At 50.2% G+C, this 18,980-nt stretch overlaps 1 protein-coding gene across 1 annotated transcript in view; it reads right to left on the bottom strand.

The window, feature by feature from the left end:
- Window positions 1-18,980, bottom strand: part of Efhd1 (EF-hand domain family member D1) — a 39,782-nt gene that overhangs the window by 3,637 nt on the left and 17,165 nt on the right. The window contains 2 exon segments of the mRNA XM_015481563.2: window positions 6,375-6,509; window positions 12,738-12,885. Coding sequence (XP_015337049.1) covers window positions 6,375-6,509; window positions 12,738-12,885 — 283 coding nt within the window.

Genomic DNA, 18,980 nt, shown 5'->3' with positions numbered 1-18,980 from the left:
TAGGAAAAAAAAAAAAAAAAAAAAAACCTGGCACCTTTTATTTCCTCTTTGGTGAATTGACTACTTGTATACTTTACCCATTTTCCAGCTGGGTTTTTTTTTTTTTTTTTCCATGTGCAGTTCTCTGTTAGGTATTAACTCTTGTTATATTTTTAGTTACTTTCTCCCCGCCTTTTGTGTGTCTTTAACTTTAAGGTGTCTTGACCACAGAAATATGTAAGATACATAATTTTATTCATTTATTTATTGGCAGTACTGGGGATGGAACTGGGGGTGCTCTATCACTGAGCTACATCCCCAGCCCTTTTTATTTTGATACAAGATCTCACTAAGTTGCACAGGCTGGCCTCAAACTTGTGATTCCCCCACCTGCTGTTGGGATTACTGGTGTGTACAGGTGTGCACCAATGTGCCCAGCTTTTTTTTTTTTTAAGAGGCCTCACAAAGGTAGTGCCTGGGCCCACTGGGACACCAGCTTTCCTATTCAGGCTGGGTCATCAGTAGGGCTCAGCCCTCCTTCCTCAGCCCTCCTCCCTCATCTCTTTCCCCTTAGCAGTCACCCCCTTTCCCACTCTCTTTATTCTCCTTTCGCCTCCCCCTGTGCTTAGGAAGGACGGGAAGGCCAGACCCTGGGCTGTTCCCGTTATGTCCCTGAGTCCAGGGGCCCACTCTGGAGCTGGCTGTACCTGCTCAAACACCAATGGTGTTTCAATTCTCGTAAATTTTGTGAGTTGGGTATTAAATACAGCTATTATAAAAAATTAAATTATTTGAGACTATAATCATACTAAAAGCAAAAGTTTTATATATATATAATTGAGAATTGAGCCCAAAAAAGTTGCCATGTCCTGCTTACATTTTTACATTTTACTATTATCTATGCCTTTGGTTACCTATTTCTTCTATACCTCTGTGATGTTGTTTTGTTTTGTTTTTGTTTCAGTGCTGGGGATCAAACCCACAGCCTCGCACCTGCTAGGCAAGCCCTCCACCGCTGAGCTACATCCCTAGCCTGGTATCCATAGGATGGAAATACTGATGGTGATGTATCATTGTTACCGTGAATCTCCCTTGAAAGCAACTGCGGTGTGACTGTCGACATCATAGAGAGCCACTGAAGCTACATCTTTGGGCTTGGTTTATTGTTTCGTTGACTGTCTATACAATCTTGTTTTAAAGCAATGGAAAATCACGTTTAAAGTGCCCATGAAACTTGGAAGTTTGTGGAGTCTGTTGCCTTTACATGACAAACAGCTCTGAAAATTTGAGAGAATATTCTTCTAATATTCCATTCATTAAGGAATGAAGCTTCAAAATATATCCTTTTATTTGTTTTCTTACAAATTTACTTAAAATATCAACCAACATTCATATTGGAACTATATTCTCTTGTGCATTGCAACCACAAAATAGCTATAAATACAAGAGTCCAGCAAAAATCAAGGACTGCATTCTCTGAGAATTAATAGGCTGTGCCCAATTGACAATAAAAGCAGTGTGTATCCATTGTTTGTGAATTTTGTGCTGTATATTGTTTATAAAATTAATAATACACTTACACGCATGTGTAAGTGCATATTGTGTGCGGAGAGTCAGCTACTAGGCATTTACTGACAAACCACTAAGCTTCAGCTCCCTCTGCAAAATGGGACCAAACACGTACCTCTAAAGTCTTTGTTCAGCATTAGACAAAACACGAATCTCAAGCACTTGGCAGAGGGTGTGACCCAGCACCAACTCCCCTGTGCTTGTTAGTCACCCAACCTCCCCACCCTTCCTGGCCAGGTTAGAGGAGGGAAATTCTTGCCATCTCTTCACTTGAGGTATTTCTTCTGTCCACTATAAAAGTCCACCGGTTCTCTGGATCCTATACCCCCTAAGTCCTTGTGTTATCCAGCAACCCCCCCCCCTTTTTTCCTTCTTTCTATTTTGGTACCAGGGATTGAACCCAGGGGTGCTTAACCACTGAGCCACGTCTCCAGCCCTTTTTATGTTTTATTTTGAGACAGGGCCTCGCTAAATTGCTGAGGCGGCCTTGAACTTGAGATCCTCCTGCCTCAGCCTCCCAAGTGCCAGGATGACAGGCATGAACCACCATGCCTGGCTACCCCATTTTGTTCTTGTCTTCTGTGTCTTTGTCTTCCCAACTGTTTCTCTTTAACCTGAACATTCTGACATCTTCCCCAGGCTATGAAATAAACCAAAAAGTTCTTCCCTGAACCCAAGCTACTCTCCCCACCTGGGTCCAGACCTTTCCTTGACAAGATGCCCAACTAGCAGGGCTCTCCCTCCAGTTCCCGTTCACTCTTCATCCTACTGTGATCTGGACCTCGTGTGAACCTGGGCCCTCAAAAATCTTTTCTGACCCATTTGCGGGGCCCAAGACCTCTGTTCGGGCCTCATCTGATTTAATCTGTGTTTCTTTGTTGTTTCCTGTTTGTTTTTTCAGCACTGGGAATGAAACCTAGGCAAGCACTCTACCCCTGAGCCACTCCCCAGCACTAATCTGAACATAGCTCGCTTCCCCCAAATCAGTATTTCTTTAGGGTTTCCTTGGACCTCTGATTACTCACTCATTCTTCTCTGTGGGGAAATTCGAGCCTCCCCCACAGTCCCGTCCATCATGACTGACCGTTGGTCAATCTCCTTGAATGCTTGGTTTCACCTTTTTACTTGTGAAGAGATGGTTCCTGCAGTCTGTGACACTGGATGCATACGAAGTATCCATTTCTTCCCTTCTTTCTTCCTGTGAGAAACTCGCCTGCATGTGGAGAGTGACCCCGCTGCTCCTGACTCCAGGAGGGACCCACGGGGCAATGACATTCTAGCCCTTGCCAATGGTGGGGTCAGGAAGGGACACATATGGGAGAATTACTGCACAACCCTGATGTCCAGTACCCCCATCCTCCTAGTAGCATACTTACAAGTGGGCACATGGTTCCCAGGGAAAAAAGACTTACTTGTAGCCTTCTATTCAGTTTCTGTCTAACAAGATGTGATCAAAAGCCATTTGCACCAATGTGACACCCATCAAATAGAGGCATGCCTGAAGTCACTTCAGACCTGACACCAAAACTCATTTTATAACTTTCTCTCCTCAAACACTCCCGTGGCGGGAGGCAATCTTGAATTAAAATCTCAGTCCCTTTCCCCGCAGCTCTCACACCACGGCCCACAACATCTCAGCCCCCACTGGGTGGACATGAACACACAGAGTTCTAGAGTTCTGGGTTCAGGTTACCCCTCCCTGCCCCAGGCCACGGCCCTCCTCGGACCTACATTCTTCTCCAGACATCTGTGGAATCTCTTCCCAGGCAAGTCCACCCTTGTACTGCCACCCCTGGGAGCATCAAGGACCTGCTTAAACACCCCGGGGTCTCCGGCGCCTGCAGCTGTGCAGTCCACTCCAGGCGGTGCCTGGGACCAGCCTGCACAGCTGATCAATGACACATTTCCTGGGCCTGGGAAACTCGTCCAGAGGTGGTCCTGATGCTCAGAGGCTGGGGAAAGACCTTCCCAGCAGGTGTCCCTCAGCCTGGGGCAGGTCAGAGCTCCCCAAGTGTGTCCCTTGTGCCCAAGAGTCACCAGCCTCAGTCATCTACCACATGTGCCACTGTCGGCCAAAGGGTGGCAAGTGCTGGCCCAGTTCTTTCATCTCGGCTTCCACTCCAGACACATCGCCAGCCCTGCTCCCTCACGCATCCCATGTCCTCACCACTCTGGGACACCTCTCCATGACACTCCCTGCCTCCGTGCCTTGGAACCCTCACATTTGCTGTTCCCACCACCAGAATGCCTTCCCTTCCTTGATTACAAGGTGAATCCCCATTCATCTCAGAACATCTGTCACCGGTGTCAGCTCCTAAATGGCCTCTCCCAAATTCAAGCCGTGATGCCCTCCATTCGTCATTCAAGCCAACGTTTATTGAGAGCTATTACGCACCAGGCACTGTAATTACAAAGATAACACGCCCACGCTGCCTTTGAGTCTGGCTGAGGAGGCAGACATAGAAGCATAAAGAGTGGAAAAAATTTATTGTTATGCTTTTCATCTTTTCTCCTGCTTATAAAAATAATATGCACTCATTATAAAACATTACAGAAATATAAAAAAAGTCCCTCTGACATAACCATGACTAATAGTTTTGCATGTAATTTTCCAGGTTGTATTTAATATTTCACAAAATCATGGATGGCATACATTGCTTTGCTTAATTTATTTTGGACATCTGTCCACATAGAGACGCTGTCACATCTCATTCTTTCCTGACGGTGCAAGCACGTGGCAGCACCACAATGGACTCTTTCTCTGATAACAGAAATTTTGGTTGTTTCCAATTTTCCTCTGTCATCCACAATGCCAAACAGAAATTCTTGTCCAGACATTCTATGTGCATTTGCATGAATGCTCACAGATAAAACCCAGAGGTAGAATGTTAACAGCGAGTCCCAAGCTGCTCTACAGAAAGATCAGTTGGTCCTCACTGCGGCTGACCATTAGCAGCCCGAACAGCTCCATGTGCACTAGAGGCACACAGGGCGGGGTGGACTTGCCTGCCCTGGAGAGTCAGGAAGAGCAGCCTGAGGGGCCAACCCTGAGGGCAGTTCTGGAAGGAGCAGAGTTTGCTAGGCAGAGATGTTGAGGTGGGGCTCCAGACAGAGGGACAGTGAGGTCCAGGCGTGAAAAGGGCCTGGCAGCACTTGAAGCGGGTGGAAGGGGCTGGAGCAGGGGTGGGAGCCGGGTTGTAACAGGTCCTGAGTGCCCCTTAAGAGGCTCCCAGGGACTCACGCTCACTTTACCTACAGCACTGAGCACATGCACCATATGCACCATCCTGGTGTCTCAACCCCAGGACTGTTCCCAAGGTGTCAGAAGAGCTCTGCACGTGGGCCTCCATTACGAAGGACCCAAGCCAGCAGAACGGACCCTCCCTCCTCTCCACTCGCTCCCCTCCCTCCTCTCCACTCGCTCCCCTCCCTCCTCTCCACTCGCTCCGTCAGGGGGAGTCTGCTTCCCTCACTGGCCTGTGCGTGCCCCCTGGGGAGGACAAACTCTTTGTCCTCATGAAGGGGCTGTATCTCAGAGCTTAAAGCAGTGCCTGGCTTTGCTGGGGATGGGCCAGTGAATCAAAGGGAAGGCAGGAAGGAAGGGTCAATCCACTTAGGACTGGACACACGATTCTGGTCTTCAAGGCACATCGAGCGGTTGGCCTGTCCCGTGAAAGCACTAGCAATTCAGCTTGTGGGGTGGCAGAAAGACGACAGAATCCATCTCTAAGCAGTGACATGGGAAGGGAAAATATATGGGGAGCAGTGACATACGACTTCACCTAGCAAATTGGGAGGCTGAGACAGAAGGATCACAAGTTTGAGCTCAGCCTGGGCAACTTAGCGAGACTATTTCTCAAAAATAAAATTTAAACAGAGATGGGGATGTAGCTCAGTGATAGAACATTTGCCTTGCATGTGCAAAGCCTTGGGTTCCATCTCTCAGCGCTGAATAATATAATAATAATAATAACAACAACAACAACAATGAGAACAGACTCCTGCTAAAGGGTCTACGCAGACTAGGATATGTGACCAAGGACACTTTGTCCCTAGATAAGATCCCAGAAGCTATTTCCTGCCTGGAGTGACAGGGATTCCCCACAGCTCAGATCACCCAGGGAGTTCTCAGTGAGCCCACTTGCCCAGCACTTCATAAGTGAGCTCATCTAATCCTCAGGAATGCTCTCGTCAGCCTCAGACCCATTGTACAGATAAAGAAACTGAGGCACAGAGAGGCAACCAGTAGAAGAGGCAGGATCTGCACCTGGGCAGCACGGCTGCGGAGCTGCGTCCTTCCCCCCACACCCCAGGTCTGCTCAGCTCGGGATGTGCAGGACTCTCCCGTCTGTTTCTGCAGGAGTGCTCTGCAGAGATGAAGGTAAGAGGGCAGAGGCCAGCCTCGCGTGGAGAGGCACATCAATGCCCAGGGACTGCGTGAACTTGTGAATGGAAGGAAGCCCTGGACATTCCTCCCCAAGTCCGGACCACTGGGACGCGCAAAAACCCGTTCAAGACAAGCCACCCTGTGCCCGCCCGCACCCCACCACCCATGTGTTTAGCACCAACTCATCCAGGGCTGGGTGGAGATCTTTGCCAGGTGTCTATGGAGCGCTGACCGGGAGCGCTGCACCAGCGGGTCTGTTGAACCTGACCAGGACCCAGCGTATTTACTCTTTGGTTGTTTTCTGTTTTGTGTTGACTTTTCAATGGCACAAGGACACGCTGTTATTTCCCTGAGCGAGGCACTGGACAAGGGAGCGCCTGTCCCTGAGACAGGGGTAAAGGAGGGAGCACTGGCTCCGCGGAGAAGAACAGGAACGTACCTTGGCTTCAAAGAAGTCCTTGGCACCCCTGACGCCCTCCAGGGCGACGTCGATCTCGGAGAGCTTGGCCAGCGCCAGCAGCCCGCTGTCTTCCTGCAGCTCTCCCGCCGCGGCCTTGTGGAAAATGAGCAGGAACTGCAGGAGGGAGACAGAGGGACAGGAGCCTGCTGTACCTCGGCCTCCCTGAGAGACCCAGAGAATCCCTCGGGCCCCAGCCAAGGCCATTCTTGCCAAGCACTGGAAAAGGGCGTTTATGTGGTGTGTGATGAATTGGCTTGTTCCTTATCAGATGGCCAAAGAAAAGACAGGGCGCGGGGGTGAAGCTCAGGGGTAGAGGGCGTGCCCAGCATGGGCTAGGGCTGGGGCTCCATGGCCAGCACCCAAAAATATATGCCAAAAATAAAATGCTGGGGGCTGGAGCACAGCCCAGGGGTAGAGCACATGCTCAGCATGAACAAGGATCTGGGTTCCATCCCCAACACAAAATTACACACAAAAAATAATCAAATAAAATGCTGTTCATTTGCCCAACCACCAATGCCATGGTTGGGAATTTATCCCTCAGAAACTCACAATATAGTTTTAGCATTACCGATGCAATCGGCAACATCCTAGCTTATAGCTACAAAAGGAAAATCAAATAGATCTATATATATTATTTTGAAACAAAATAATATTTTTGATATATCTTAACTACCTTTTTTAAAGTATTTTCTTTAATGTTTTTTTTTAGCTGTAGTTGCACACAATACCTTTGTTTATATGTGGTGCTGAGGATCAAACCCAGGGCCTCGCACATGCTAGGCGAGCGCTCTACCACCGAGCCACAACCCCAGCCTGTTAACTACTTCTGTTTTACTTGTGTGTTCCACTTTTTCTTTTCTTTTTTCTTTTTTTAAATTTTTTTTTTTTTTTTTGGTACTGGGGATTGAACTCAGGCATGCTTAACCAGTGAACCACATCCCCAGCCCTTTTTATGTTATTTTTTATTTTGAGACAGGGTCTCACTAAGTTGCTTAGGGCCTCACTAAATTGCTGAGGCTGGCCTCGAACTTGTGATCCTCCTGCCTCAGCCTCCTGAGTTGCTGGGATCACAGGCATGTGCCACCATGCCCAGCGTGTATTCTACATTTCCATCAGATTGCTTATCTTTCTGTTGGCTAAGAGATCTTCACAAGACCTGCTATGTTTCAAAAACTTTAGCTCTGTCACTTGCCATTTAACTGTGCGTACAGTGAGTTTTGACTTTCAGAAGTTTTAAATAAACTCTTTCAAATCTTTTCCTTTCTCTCACCAGAGTTATGTTCAGAAAAACCTTTCTTGCCACCAAGGTTACATGAATAATCACCTATATTTCTGTCCACTACTTTTATGGCTTCTTAAAAAAAAAAGTGTAAATAATTAATCTCTGAAATTTCTTCCATCTATCCTGTGAGGGTAATTATTAACTTTATTTTCTTCCAAATGGTTACTTAGTAATCCCCACATCATTTATTGAATAATCCATCTACTTCCTCCAGATTCAAAACGTGACCTGAAAGAATTAATCTTTGAATGCAACTTGTCCTAAGGCCTCAACAAAATAATTTATTAAATAAATAAACTGACCAAACATAAATGGCAGGCCCCCCCACTTTCCTATTCTCTCCTGAGGCAATTTTGTAGATTGAACGCAGAGGCGCTTAACCACTTAGCCACATCCCCATCCCCCCTTTTTTTCCATATATTTTATTTAGATACAGAGTCTTGCTAAGTTGCTAAAAGCCTCACTAAGTTGCTGAGGCTGGCTTTGAACTTTCAGTCCTCCTGCCTCAGCCTCCTGAGCCACTGGGATTACAGGTGTGCACCACCATGCCTAGCTTTATATTCTTTTTAAATAATTTTTATAAATCTACCTGACAAACAAGTACCATGCAATGTCTATTATTTACTTTCCATTTGGGTATAAACTGATAGACTCCATATCATCAAAAGAGGATTTCTCCAGGTTTTCAGATGAGACCTAAAATATATGTGTCTACAAGGGAATCTCAGGTTCCCAGGTCTTTTGTCACACCTTTTTCCTGTGTTAAAGGACATCACTGAAGCAGTGACACGTCCAATAAGTGGGACAGGTTTTCCAAAGCCCGACTTGGCTCTACCCCAAGGCTCTTGCTCTAGGGGGAGGTGAGCTCCACGGAGTGGTTCTCCCCCTCCCTCACAGCCCCAAACGCCTCACTCACAAACCTCTGATCTGGGTGCAGTGACACACACCTGTCACCCCGGCCACTCGGGAGGCTGAGGCGGGAAGATTTCAGTCTGGGCAACATACTGAGACCCTCTCTGAAAATAAAACCCACCTTCCCAGGTTCCTCATTCCAGGGCCCTCAGTCCACTGTGGACCTCCCCCAGTACTAACCGATGCCCAGGGACTTGGAGCTTGGCTGAGGCAGGAGCACGAGCCTGGATGGACGGAAAGCCCACGTCCATCCACCTGCAGCTTCTAACCCTCTCACTAGAGGATGGCAAAGACTCAGTCTGCTGCAGAGGATCGGGCCAGAACATGGCCCAAAGAAAACCAGCCTGTTCAAGGAGGCCAGGCCCCCAGGAATAGGATCAAGGCCAAAAGGGCGGGGACAGCAATGACCAAGTTCTCTCCGGGAAGAGATTGAAGCAAAAAAGACTTCAGTGTTTGCCAACGTGAGCTGTGGGCAGGAGTAAAATGCCGGCCCTTCTGTACCCTGCAGCCCAGTCTGTCCCCACTAACACCCACTAGAACAGTGTTGAGAGGCAGTGGGCCTTTAAGAGGTGATTAGGTCATCAAGCGGGATGAAGGCCTTTCTGCTGGGACTAGGCGGGAATAGAGTGGGTTTGGCTTCCTCTGCTCTCTTACTTTCTCTCTCACCATGCCATTTCTTGTCCACTCATGGCCTGACCTTGTGATTTTCATCATGAATTTCAGTGGCACCCGAAGTTGGCAGATGCCAGCACTATGCTCCTGGACTTCTAGATCTGTAGGTCAAAATAAGCCTTTTTTCTTTCTAGATTACTAGCTTCAGGTATTCTGTTATAGCATCAGAAATTTGACTAAAATTATGACCTAAATCATTTTGTTTACAGAACCCTCTCCCCTGTAGCTCCACAAGCAGATAGCTCTCCATATCAGCTATTCTTATTGGCCCCATGAAGCAGCTCAGAAAAGAGGGAGCAGCACCCTGAGCTCAGCACCGATCCAAGTGACCTCAGGGTTTCCTTCTGTCCCCAAGACTCAGTTTTCTCACATCTGAAGAACAGGCAACAGAATTTGTGTTCTCTGGAGGGCTCTGTGAACTGGAAACATTAAAGAATTCCTCACGGCTCTTTTCCCTAAAGCTATTTCCTCTGAGCCTCAGGTCTGGGGCGGATCCAGCTCGTGGGCCCTGGCTCTGCCATCTCAGCAGATTACCAACAGTGGCCCATCATACTCCAGGGTCTCCTGACCCCAAATAAGAAAAAAAAAAAAAATCCAGTTCAACCTGAAAATGTCAGCCTTCCATGAAGCACGCCAGACATTCCCATTCGACTTTATCACCATCACTCACTGCCCCTGAATGACAATCTCTCCAACCGCCCAGCCTCGTTTGTCTTCCTATTTATAGTCCACAAAGACTGGCATGGTGTACAAGAATTGGAAAACGTCCTGACTGTGACTAGGAGGAAGCGGAGTGGGGAGCTGCAGAACAAAGAGCCAGAGAGAGCTCACAAAGCCCGAGGCCCCCCAGCCACAGCCTGATGCCTCTGGTAGATGTGGGGACTGATCACCCTTGCAGCTCTGACAGGTGACACAAATGCTACCCCTATATTAGTTAGAGCTCTGAGATTGAAACTCACAGAAATAAACTTGTCGGCTTAAGCAAAAAGAGGTATTTGTTACATGAGGATGTCTCAGGAATCCAGGGGCAACAGGTACCGGCCCGGAGGAGGCCTGAGACTGAGAGCAGCACAACTCTGACCAGGGACAACATTCCCTCTCCATCTGGCCTGTTTGGTCCACGTGGCAGGCCGTGGCCACCCTACTTTGAGTGGGAGCAGCCACCGGCAGAGTCATCTTGAAGCAAAAGTCTAGGAGAGGAGAGAGAATTTGACTGGACTAGGGTGGCCAGAGGTCCGTCATGATTCCATCAACCGTGACTGGGCAGGTGGCTCACCCAGCTCCGCTAGGGCAGCCAGGGACCCCCGTTTTCATCTGCTTAGGCTGCTCTAACAAAACACCACAGATTGGGCGTCATAAACAATAGAAGTTTATTTTCCTGTAGTGCTGGAGGCGGGAAATCCACCACGGGGGTGACGGGAATGCAGTTTCTGGTGAGGCTTCACTTCCTGGCTGGCCAATGACACAGAAGGAAAATCAGTTCTTGTCACTGAGGCTCAAACATAAAAGACCTTGGCCCGCACGGTGGCACCCACCTGGTAATCCCAGAAACTGGGAGGATGAGGCAGGAAGATCACAAGTTCAAGGACAGCCAGGGCAACTTAGTGAGACCCTGTCTCAAAATAAAAACTAAAGGGCCTGGGGACGGGTCTCCATGGTGAAGTACCCCTGGGTTCAATCCCAGGTACAAGAAGAACGACGACGACTTGCTCAAGTGACCCAGCCCCACGTGGCAGACCAAGATGGGGCCACAGCCGGGGCTCCTCTCACTGCGCACAGTGTGGCTCCAGTGTTCCCAGCCCAGGCAGAGACCAGTGGTGAAATGACTCAGCAGGAGGCCGGGAAGTGAGGCCTGAGGGCTGGCGTGTCCCCTACTCCAGGGACAGTGGCCACCCACGGGACCACAGCAGGGCCCCCATGGTCCCCCGGAACTGACCAGGATTAAAGCCAATGCCACTGGAGCTCTGGGAGGGGGCTGAGAGCTGACAGGCCCTCTGGAGGTTTCCAGGCCTCGGATGTCCACAGCCTCGGGAATTGGCCCAAACCACAGCTCATCCAAGGCGAGCCAGGTGTCTTAGACTAAAGAGGAGCAGATGGGGGCAGCCTCTGAGCAAAACAGGACCTGCAAGTTGGGTCTTAGTTCAGCTGCTGACTGCACAGACCCTAAGCATGCCCCTGACGTGTTGTTCCAGAGGTCACCATTTTGGGGACCAAAGCAGAGGCTCTTTCCCCAGAGTCTCCTCAAGCTTCACCAAGACACTTCTACCTCTATACCCCAGAGGAACCCGGGTAGAGAGAGCCTATGCCCAGAAGGGGGCTTGAGTGATACCCCACGGGGCTGTGAAGATCAGCCATGGGTGCCAAGGGCAGGCTGGGCAGCCCCACTCAGCCCTGCGCAGGGGCCTGACCGCGGGCTGGGCCTTATTTCCACCTGACATGAGAAAGCTGGCTGAGGCCATCTCGAGGGTTATGCCAACTCACGCTTTCTGTGATGTACTTTAATGACACGGGTACAGAACCAGCGTGGCTTTCCTCCTCTCCCTCACACAACACTTCTGACCCCAGGTATGCGGGGTCTCCCTGCACCAGCAAGCAAGCGATTCTCTAGGGGCAGAGCCGCCAGCAGACACCAGCTGGGCGACCTCGAATCTGATTCAGTTCCAACACTATCTGCCCGCGAAGGCATCAGAGCCCACAGTCAAGGGCTCAGTCCCCAAGACTGCCCCTTTCACCTTCAGATGCAGTCCCAGGGACAGGCCTCTGGCACCTCACCGCCCCTCAGGAGTTTCCCCTCAGGCCTTTTCAGTCTCATGGAAATTCTGTACATAGACACGACGGATTCAATCACTGGCCGCTGGTGATCATTTAACCTTCAGATGGTCTGCTTTCCCAAGAGGTTGCTCTTGGTCCTGCCTGTGACCAGCCCCATCCTGAATCTACCTAGGGGTGGCCTGCTGCCATCTCATTAGCATGGAGATTTCGAGGGTTTAGCTGCATGTCAGGAGACAGAGGAAGACCAAGCACAGTGCCCACAGTACAGAGTATACAGCTCCTGTCTGTCTAGGGTGGGAAATGATCACTCTATTCCTCATTTAATAAAAACACACCAAAACTTTGTGCCTATAAATATCCACTACGGATATTTTGGTGAAACATCCTTCTAGATTTCTTACCACTTTACGCAAGTGAGGTGATTTTCCGTCTGTTTCCTGAGCTTTTTCCCAGACCAGCACGTCGGCTCAACACCTCCCTAAAGCGGAGGAGGCGGGTGCTGGGGAGGGAACCCAGGGCTCAGACATTCTAAGCCCAGGTTCTACCACTGAGCAACACCCGCCCCTTGAGCATAGTTTTAAAAGCAGCATTGCAGGTTAAATTTCCAAACAGCACTCTCAAGAGGCAGACCCGTTTGTACCCCAGAGGGCTGTAAACTGGGGGTCCCGCCCCAGGGCCCAGGAACAACAGGATGCAGATACCTCCCGGAAACTGAGCTTGCCATCGAAGTCCTCGTCCACCTCCTTGATCATGCTCTTCAGGCCCAGGTGGGTCTGGGGGGCCCCCAGCTTCTCCATCATCAGCTTCAGTTCCATCAGGTCGATGAAGCCGTCGCGCCCAGCATCATACCTGCAGGGTCGCAGCAAGGCACGGTCAGGAAGAAGGGACACTTGTTAGTCTCCCAGACACGTATTCCTTTGGCCTCATTTATGAGTTTGTTTCTTCTTGTGCGTGTTGCTGGGATGGAACCCACGGCCTCTTACCTGCTAGGCAGGTGTCCTCATCCCCAGCCCTCACTTACTGAAAAACGACTCAAGTATTTCCCACTCAGTGTCCAGGTCCCTTCCTCAGAAGGGACCTCTCTGAGCAAGACACCTTAGGACTTAAGAGTGGACTCGGCGGTACACATTAGTGTCACCTCTCTCATCTCCTCCAGGCCACGCGTTTCCCCAGGATGAACATGTGCCTTGTTGACTTGACTTTCCTGGGTTCAGACCATCAGCACCATGGGCGCCTCACGCTGGGGGAGCGGCACACGGGTGCCCACGGCACCCTCTACGCTCACAGGACGGAACCTCCTCCTGGGCACCATCCCCACATCCCTGCACACCCAGTTCCCACAGCCCCCATTCCCTTGGGCTGCCTGTCCTGTGTCTCCGGAAGCTGTTTCCCACTCTGCGTGGCTGTGAATTGGGCCTGGTCCTGGCTTAGGTTTCTGGCTTTGCCCTCGGGGTCACTCACCAGGTCTAAATGATCACACCTGTGTGATCGACTCTCCTTTCACAGAACCTCCGTTGGCTGTCCCACCAGTCCCCAGCCCCCTCCAGGGACCAGCCTCATGAGGTGAGGGGGCGGGGAGGCATCTCCAGACAGCTCAGCTCAGCCTCCCCCGCCTCTGCCCAGCCCAGCCCTGTCCCTTCTCCACACATCTGGCCTCACGGGGCTTCCTGCAGACCCCCTGGCTCCCCTCCCTTGAGGGCCTTCATATTTTTGATACCAAGAGGCCTCTTGCTGCTCAGGTCTGAATGCCCTGCTTTAAAGAGCCAATCAGGTCTCCACAGCCAAGCGGTGGGAATGACCCACGGAAAGGAAACCCTGGCACATGCCACCATAGGGAGGACCCTCAGGGACATAATGCTAGATGAAGTCAGCCAGCACAAGAGGACACGCACGGTGGGGTCCACTACAGAGGGACCCGGATGGGGGCCGAGCTGGGGGAGGTGGGGGCTCCTGTGTGATGATGGGCAGAGGTTCAGCATGGGCTGAGGAAGAGCGGACAGTGGGCAGTGGGCAGTGACGCTGGCCTCACAGCGGGAACGCACTTAACACTCCTGAGCTGTGCACTCAGATGGTTAAAATGGAAAATCCGTTCCACACATCTCACCATAATTTTCAAACTAAACTAATCATAAGCAAACCAGCCTTCCTCACTATCCACCTCTTCATACACCCACCCCCAGGAACACAAACCCGCTGCTGTCGAGAACCACCACCGACGCCCACCAAGAAATGCAGCCGTGGGCCTCTGGAAATTGGCCCCTGAGGGCTGTGGCATTTCTAGGACCCACACAGCCAGGCCAGCCAGGGGGAGGCGCAGGAGTCCCCACGGTGCTCCATGCCGGCCACTGTGGCTGGTTCATGCCTCTCCTCCCACCCTCCAGCCCGCCCTGCTCTGCTCTGTGGCCTTCTTGCTCCCCAGAGCCCAGGGCCTCCCACTTCTGCCTCTGCTGTCAACAGCACCCACTGTCTGTCCTTGTCTGGCCCCAGCACTCACCACCTCCTCTGCTGGGCATGTTTTATGCAAGTCCTCCCCACCCTCTGGGTGCAGCCTCCTTGTTGGAAGAATTATTTGAGAAGGTGCTAAAGGTCACAGAGGAGATCCCTGAGTGAATGCTGGTGACCTCTGAGCAGCCCTGAAGACAGGTGTTCCACATCTGGAAATGAGCAAGCTACCTCCAGGCTGCCAGGTAGAATCTACACATCACAAATGGATCAGCCCAGGATCTAGTAGTAGAATCAAAGAATGGACTATTCCCAGCAACGGGGGAGGCTGAGGCAGGAGGATCTCAAGTTCCAGGGCAGCCTCAGCAGCTTTGCCAGACCCTGTCTCAAAATAAAAATGGCTATAGATGTAGCTCAGTGGTAAGCTGCCCCTGGGTTTAATTCCCAGCACACAGACACACACACACACACACACACACACACACACACACACAAAGATGGATTGTGAGTACTTTAAAATGGAAGCAATGAGCCAGGCAAGGTGGCACATGCCTGTAATCCCAGTGGCTTGAGAGGCTAAGGCAGGAGGATCGTCAGTTTAAGGCCAGCCTCAGCAATTTAGTGAGGCCCTAAGCAACTCAGTGAGACCCTGTCTTGAAATAAAACATATAAAAAGGGCTGGGGATGTGGTTCAGTGATTAAGTGCCCCTGGGTTCAATCCATGGTACCAAACAAACAAACAAAACCCCAGCTTAATTGAGACGTAATTCACACATTATAGTATCTATTCCTATAAATTGAACAGTTCAGTGGTACTTTTTTTGTATTTCTGGAAATTGAACCTGGCCATGCTCTGTCACTGAGCTGCATTCTTGCTGAGACTAGCCTCTAACTTGGGATCCTCCTTCCTCAGCCTCCCAATTTTCTGGGATAATAGGTGTGGCCACTGCACCCAGCCCGTTCAGTGGCTCTTAGTATATTCACAACTCTGTGCAACCATCATTACCATCTACTTCCAGAATATTTTCATCACCCTAAAAAACAATCCATAGCCATTAGCAGTCATTCCCCCTGCTTCTCTCTCCCTGGTCCTTTAGCAATTACTAGCATTTCTGTCTCTATGGATTTGACACCTAGAAATTTCTCATAAATGGACTCACACAATATATAGTTTTCCTGTCTGGCTTCTTTCCCTTTACTAACGTTTTCAAGGTTCACTCATTTATCCAGCATTCATCCACCGACTTTATTCCTTTCTGTTGCCAAAAAAGGTTCCACTTGCAGACACACGCCACACTTGGTCCATTCGTTCATCAGGTGACGACACTTGGGCCACTTCCACTTTTTGGCTCTACAAATAACGCTGCTTTGAACACTGGTACACACGTGTTTGTGTGGAACTCCCTCTTGGTTTCTTTGGGTAGACATCTCAGTACAACTGCTGGGCCATGTGCTCATGCACCTTTGAAAGCTGGTGGTCAAACGGGCCCAACAGAAAACCATGGTCAACTGGAGTTGCTGCTCAGGTGAGCAAGGCCCTGGGTCAGGCCCTGGGCGGGAGACCCACAGGGCAGATTCCCCATCGGTCAGGTGGACCCTCTGTGATTGAGCCACCCAGAAAGGTGGCAAAACCCCGTCCCAAAACAAAAAAAAAAAAAGGCTGGGAATGTGCCCCTAGGTTCACTCCCTAGTACCATAAAAAGAAAGGAAGGAAGGAGGGAAGGAGGGGAAAAGAGAAAGAAAAAGAAAAAGTTCAGGGACCGGACGATGGTGAATGTACTTAATGTCACTAAACTGCATATTTAAAAGTGGTCAGTTTGGGGGCTGGGGTTGTCCTGTAGCTCAGGGCTTAAGCATTTGTCTAGCATGCACAAGGCCTTGGGGTTCCATGCACCAGAAAAAAAATTTTTTAAAAAGTACATTTTACTTTACACACACACACATCTTACCACAATTAAAAAACTTTTTCAATTAAAAAATATCAAGGGGGGGCTGGGGATGTGGCTCAAGCGGTAGCGCGCTCGCCTGGCATGCGTGCGGCCCGGGTTCGATCCTCAGCACCACATACAAAACAAAGACGTTGTGTCCGCCAAATACTAAAAAAAATAAATATTAAAAAAAATTCTCTCTCTCCCTACCTCTCTTTCACTCTCTCTCACTCTCTCTTTAAAAAAATAAAAAAATAAAAAAAATAAAAATAAAAAATATCAAGGGGGCTGGGATTGTGGCTCAGATGTAGAGCGCCTGCCTAGCATGCGTAAGGCACTGGGTTCGATCCTCAGCACCACATAAATATAAATATAAAGACATTGTGTCCACCAATAACTAAAAAATAAATTTAAAAAATCATGTGGCAATAAATGAAAGAGCTTATTAAAAAAAAAAAAGATCAAGATCCCGAAACTAAGACCCCAAGCCAACTTCAGAAGCACAGAGCTTGAGGGAGCTCAGTGGCGTGTGTGACCACACCCCTGGAGGCCACATACTCATATGGTAAGAAGGAAAAGTCCCAAACAAACTAACTAACAAGAATGATAGATCTGGGCTGGGGATGTGGCTCAAGCGGTAGCGCGCTCGCCTGGCATGCGTGCGGCCCCGGTTCGATCCTCAGCACCACATACAAACAAAGATGTNTTAAAAAAAAAAAAAAAAAAAAAAAGAATGATAGATCTAATAGAATATTCCAGATGCACTAGAAAGACGATTCCTGTGGAAATGGCCAAGTCCACCTGAACATTAATTTCACCTACTCCCACCCACCCCTTGATGCCCTGCTCCACCCCATGCAGACCCCACACTCCAGGGAAGCTGGGGCTGGTCAGTGGAGGCTCCCAAGAAGGTGGGAAGGCCTAAGACCCCGTGCAAGGACAGAGGAAGAAGGGACCAGGGGTCTTCAGCTCCAGGAAGAAAAAGAGCTGTCTTTGGACGTTGCCCAGGGGCCCAGAGGCAGCCAGAACGGAGCTCTGATCGTGGAAATGAGACCCATTTCCACGAGGTGCAAAGAGGATCTTTTCTTTAAAACAGCTGACCAGATCCGGACCCGGAAAGTCAAGAGAGCTCTCACAAACAGGCTGAGATGGACAGTCTCCATTACAAGGAGTCCTACTCAAAGAAAACAGGTTTCCATGGTGTGGAACTTTCCAGAGCCTTCCATGTGGTCATGTGTTCAAAATTCACCAGAGGGAAACAGCACAGGCTCATCTGACCACAGATCCTCCGCCTGTAGTGATTTTCCACTGCAGAGGGGGCAGTCGACCTCAGAAGGGGCAGCTCCAGGTGGCACAGTGCTTGCCCAGGGTGCACGAGACCCCGGGCTCCATCCCCAGCATCACAAAAAATAAAAGAAGGGGTGGCCCAGTTAAATGACCACTAAGTTCCCTGAATGCAGAGATTCTGAGTGAAAGTCTTCTGCCCTGTGCTCAGCACAAAGCATGTGTTCCAACAAAGCTCGCAGAGGAGACCGGAGCCTTGCGGGCGGCACCGTTAAGACGTGAGTCTGTCCAGGCACAGGCAGGAAGGGGTGTCAGCAGACACTGGACAGCAGAGAAGGAAGGAGGAGAGGGGAATCTGTGAGGGAGCAGCTAAAAGGCTTAGGTGGCAGGAAAGGGGCGTACTGGGAGGGGGGACGGGAAGTAAAGGTCAGGGAACAAGGCAGGGGTTTGTCCTCAGGCAGATGGGAGAGCACTGAGTGGCTCCCAGCTCACTGACCTAGAGATGGCACTGCCTGCCACAGACACAGAGGCGGGCAGTGGGGCCAAGCCAGGCTGGGGCGCCTCCAGCCACCGAGAGGCATCAGCAAAGCCGTGCTCCCACTCTCCTTTGGGGTTCTGGAAAAACTTTCCTCTGGATGCTCCAACCCAAAACTCTCCAGACTGACAAAGAGCACACAAGCCAGAAAGGACCTTCAGCCAGCTCTGGGCAACGGCTTCGAGAAAGTCCAATTTCTATCTGGGTGAGAAGCCTGGGTCCAACCCCTTTGGAGATCACGAGCCTGGAAGCAGAAGCCCACCACCCCAGTGGGCAAATCCCAGACAGGAGAAGAGCCAAGGCTGAGGCCCACACAGGGCTGGGCTGGGTTCTGCTGGGGGCAAGAGGTTGGCACAGGGATGGCGCGTGCGGAGACATGGAGGGGACATCTCCAAGGCCGAGAGCAGGAAAGAAAGGAATCGTGAGCCAGCCGCCCTCCACTCCCAGGTGCTCAGTCAAGCCTGCCTTCTTTTGTTCCTATTAGAAGCATCAGCCTAGTGCCATCTATTGAAGTCCTGGCAGGACTATAAAGCGACCACATCAGTGGCATCCCTTCCCTGTGGAGCCGGGACTTGAATTCAGAAGGGCACCCGTCTCTTCAAAGTGACCCTCTCCGAGGGCTGGTCTACAGTCACTTCCTTCAGGGCCTAGATTTGCAAGACAGGCAGGAAAAACACTCAACACGTCCCTTTCATCTTCTCACTGTTTTATCTCCTCCCTCGAAACACCCCCCGACTCTGCAGAGCCCGGGACAC

Source organism: Marmota marmota, unplaced genomic scaffold, assembly GCF_001458135.2.
Source record: "Marmota marmota marmota unplaced genomic scaffold, marMar, whole genome shotgun sequence".
Taxonomy (NCBI): Eukaryota; Metazoa; Chordata; class Mammalia; order Rodentia; family Sciuridae; genus Marmota; species Marmota marmota.
The sequence above is the reverse complement of the archived record's forward strand: the minus strand, read 5'-3'. Positions and strand labels throughout refer to the sequence as shown.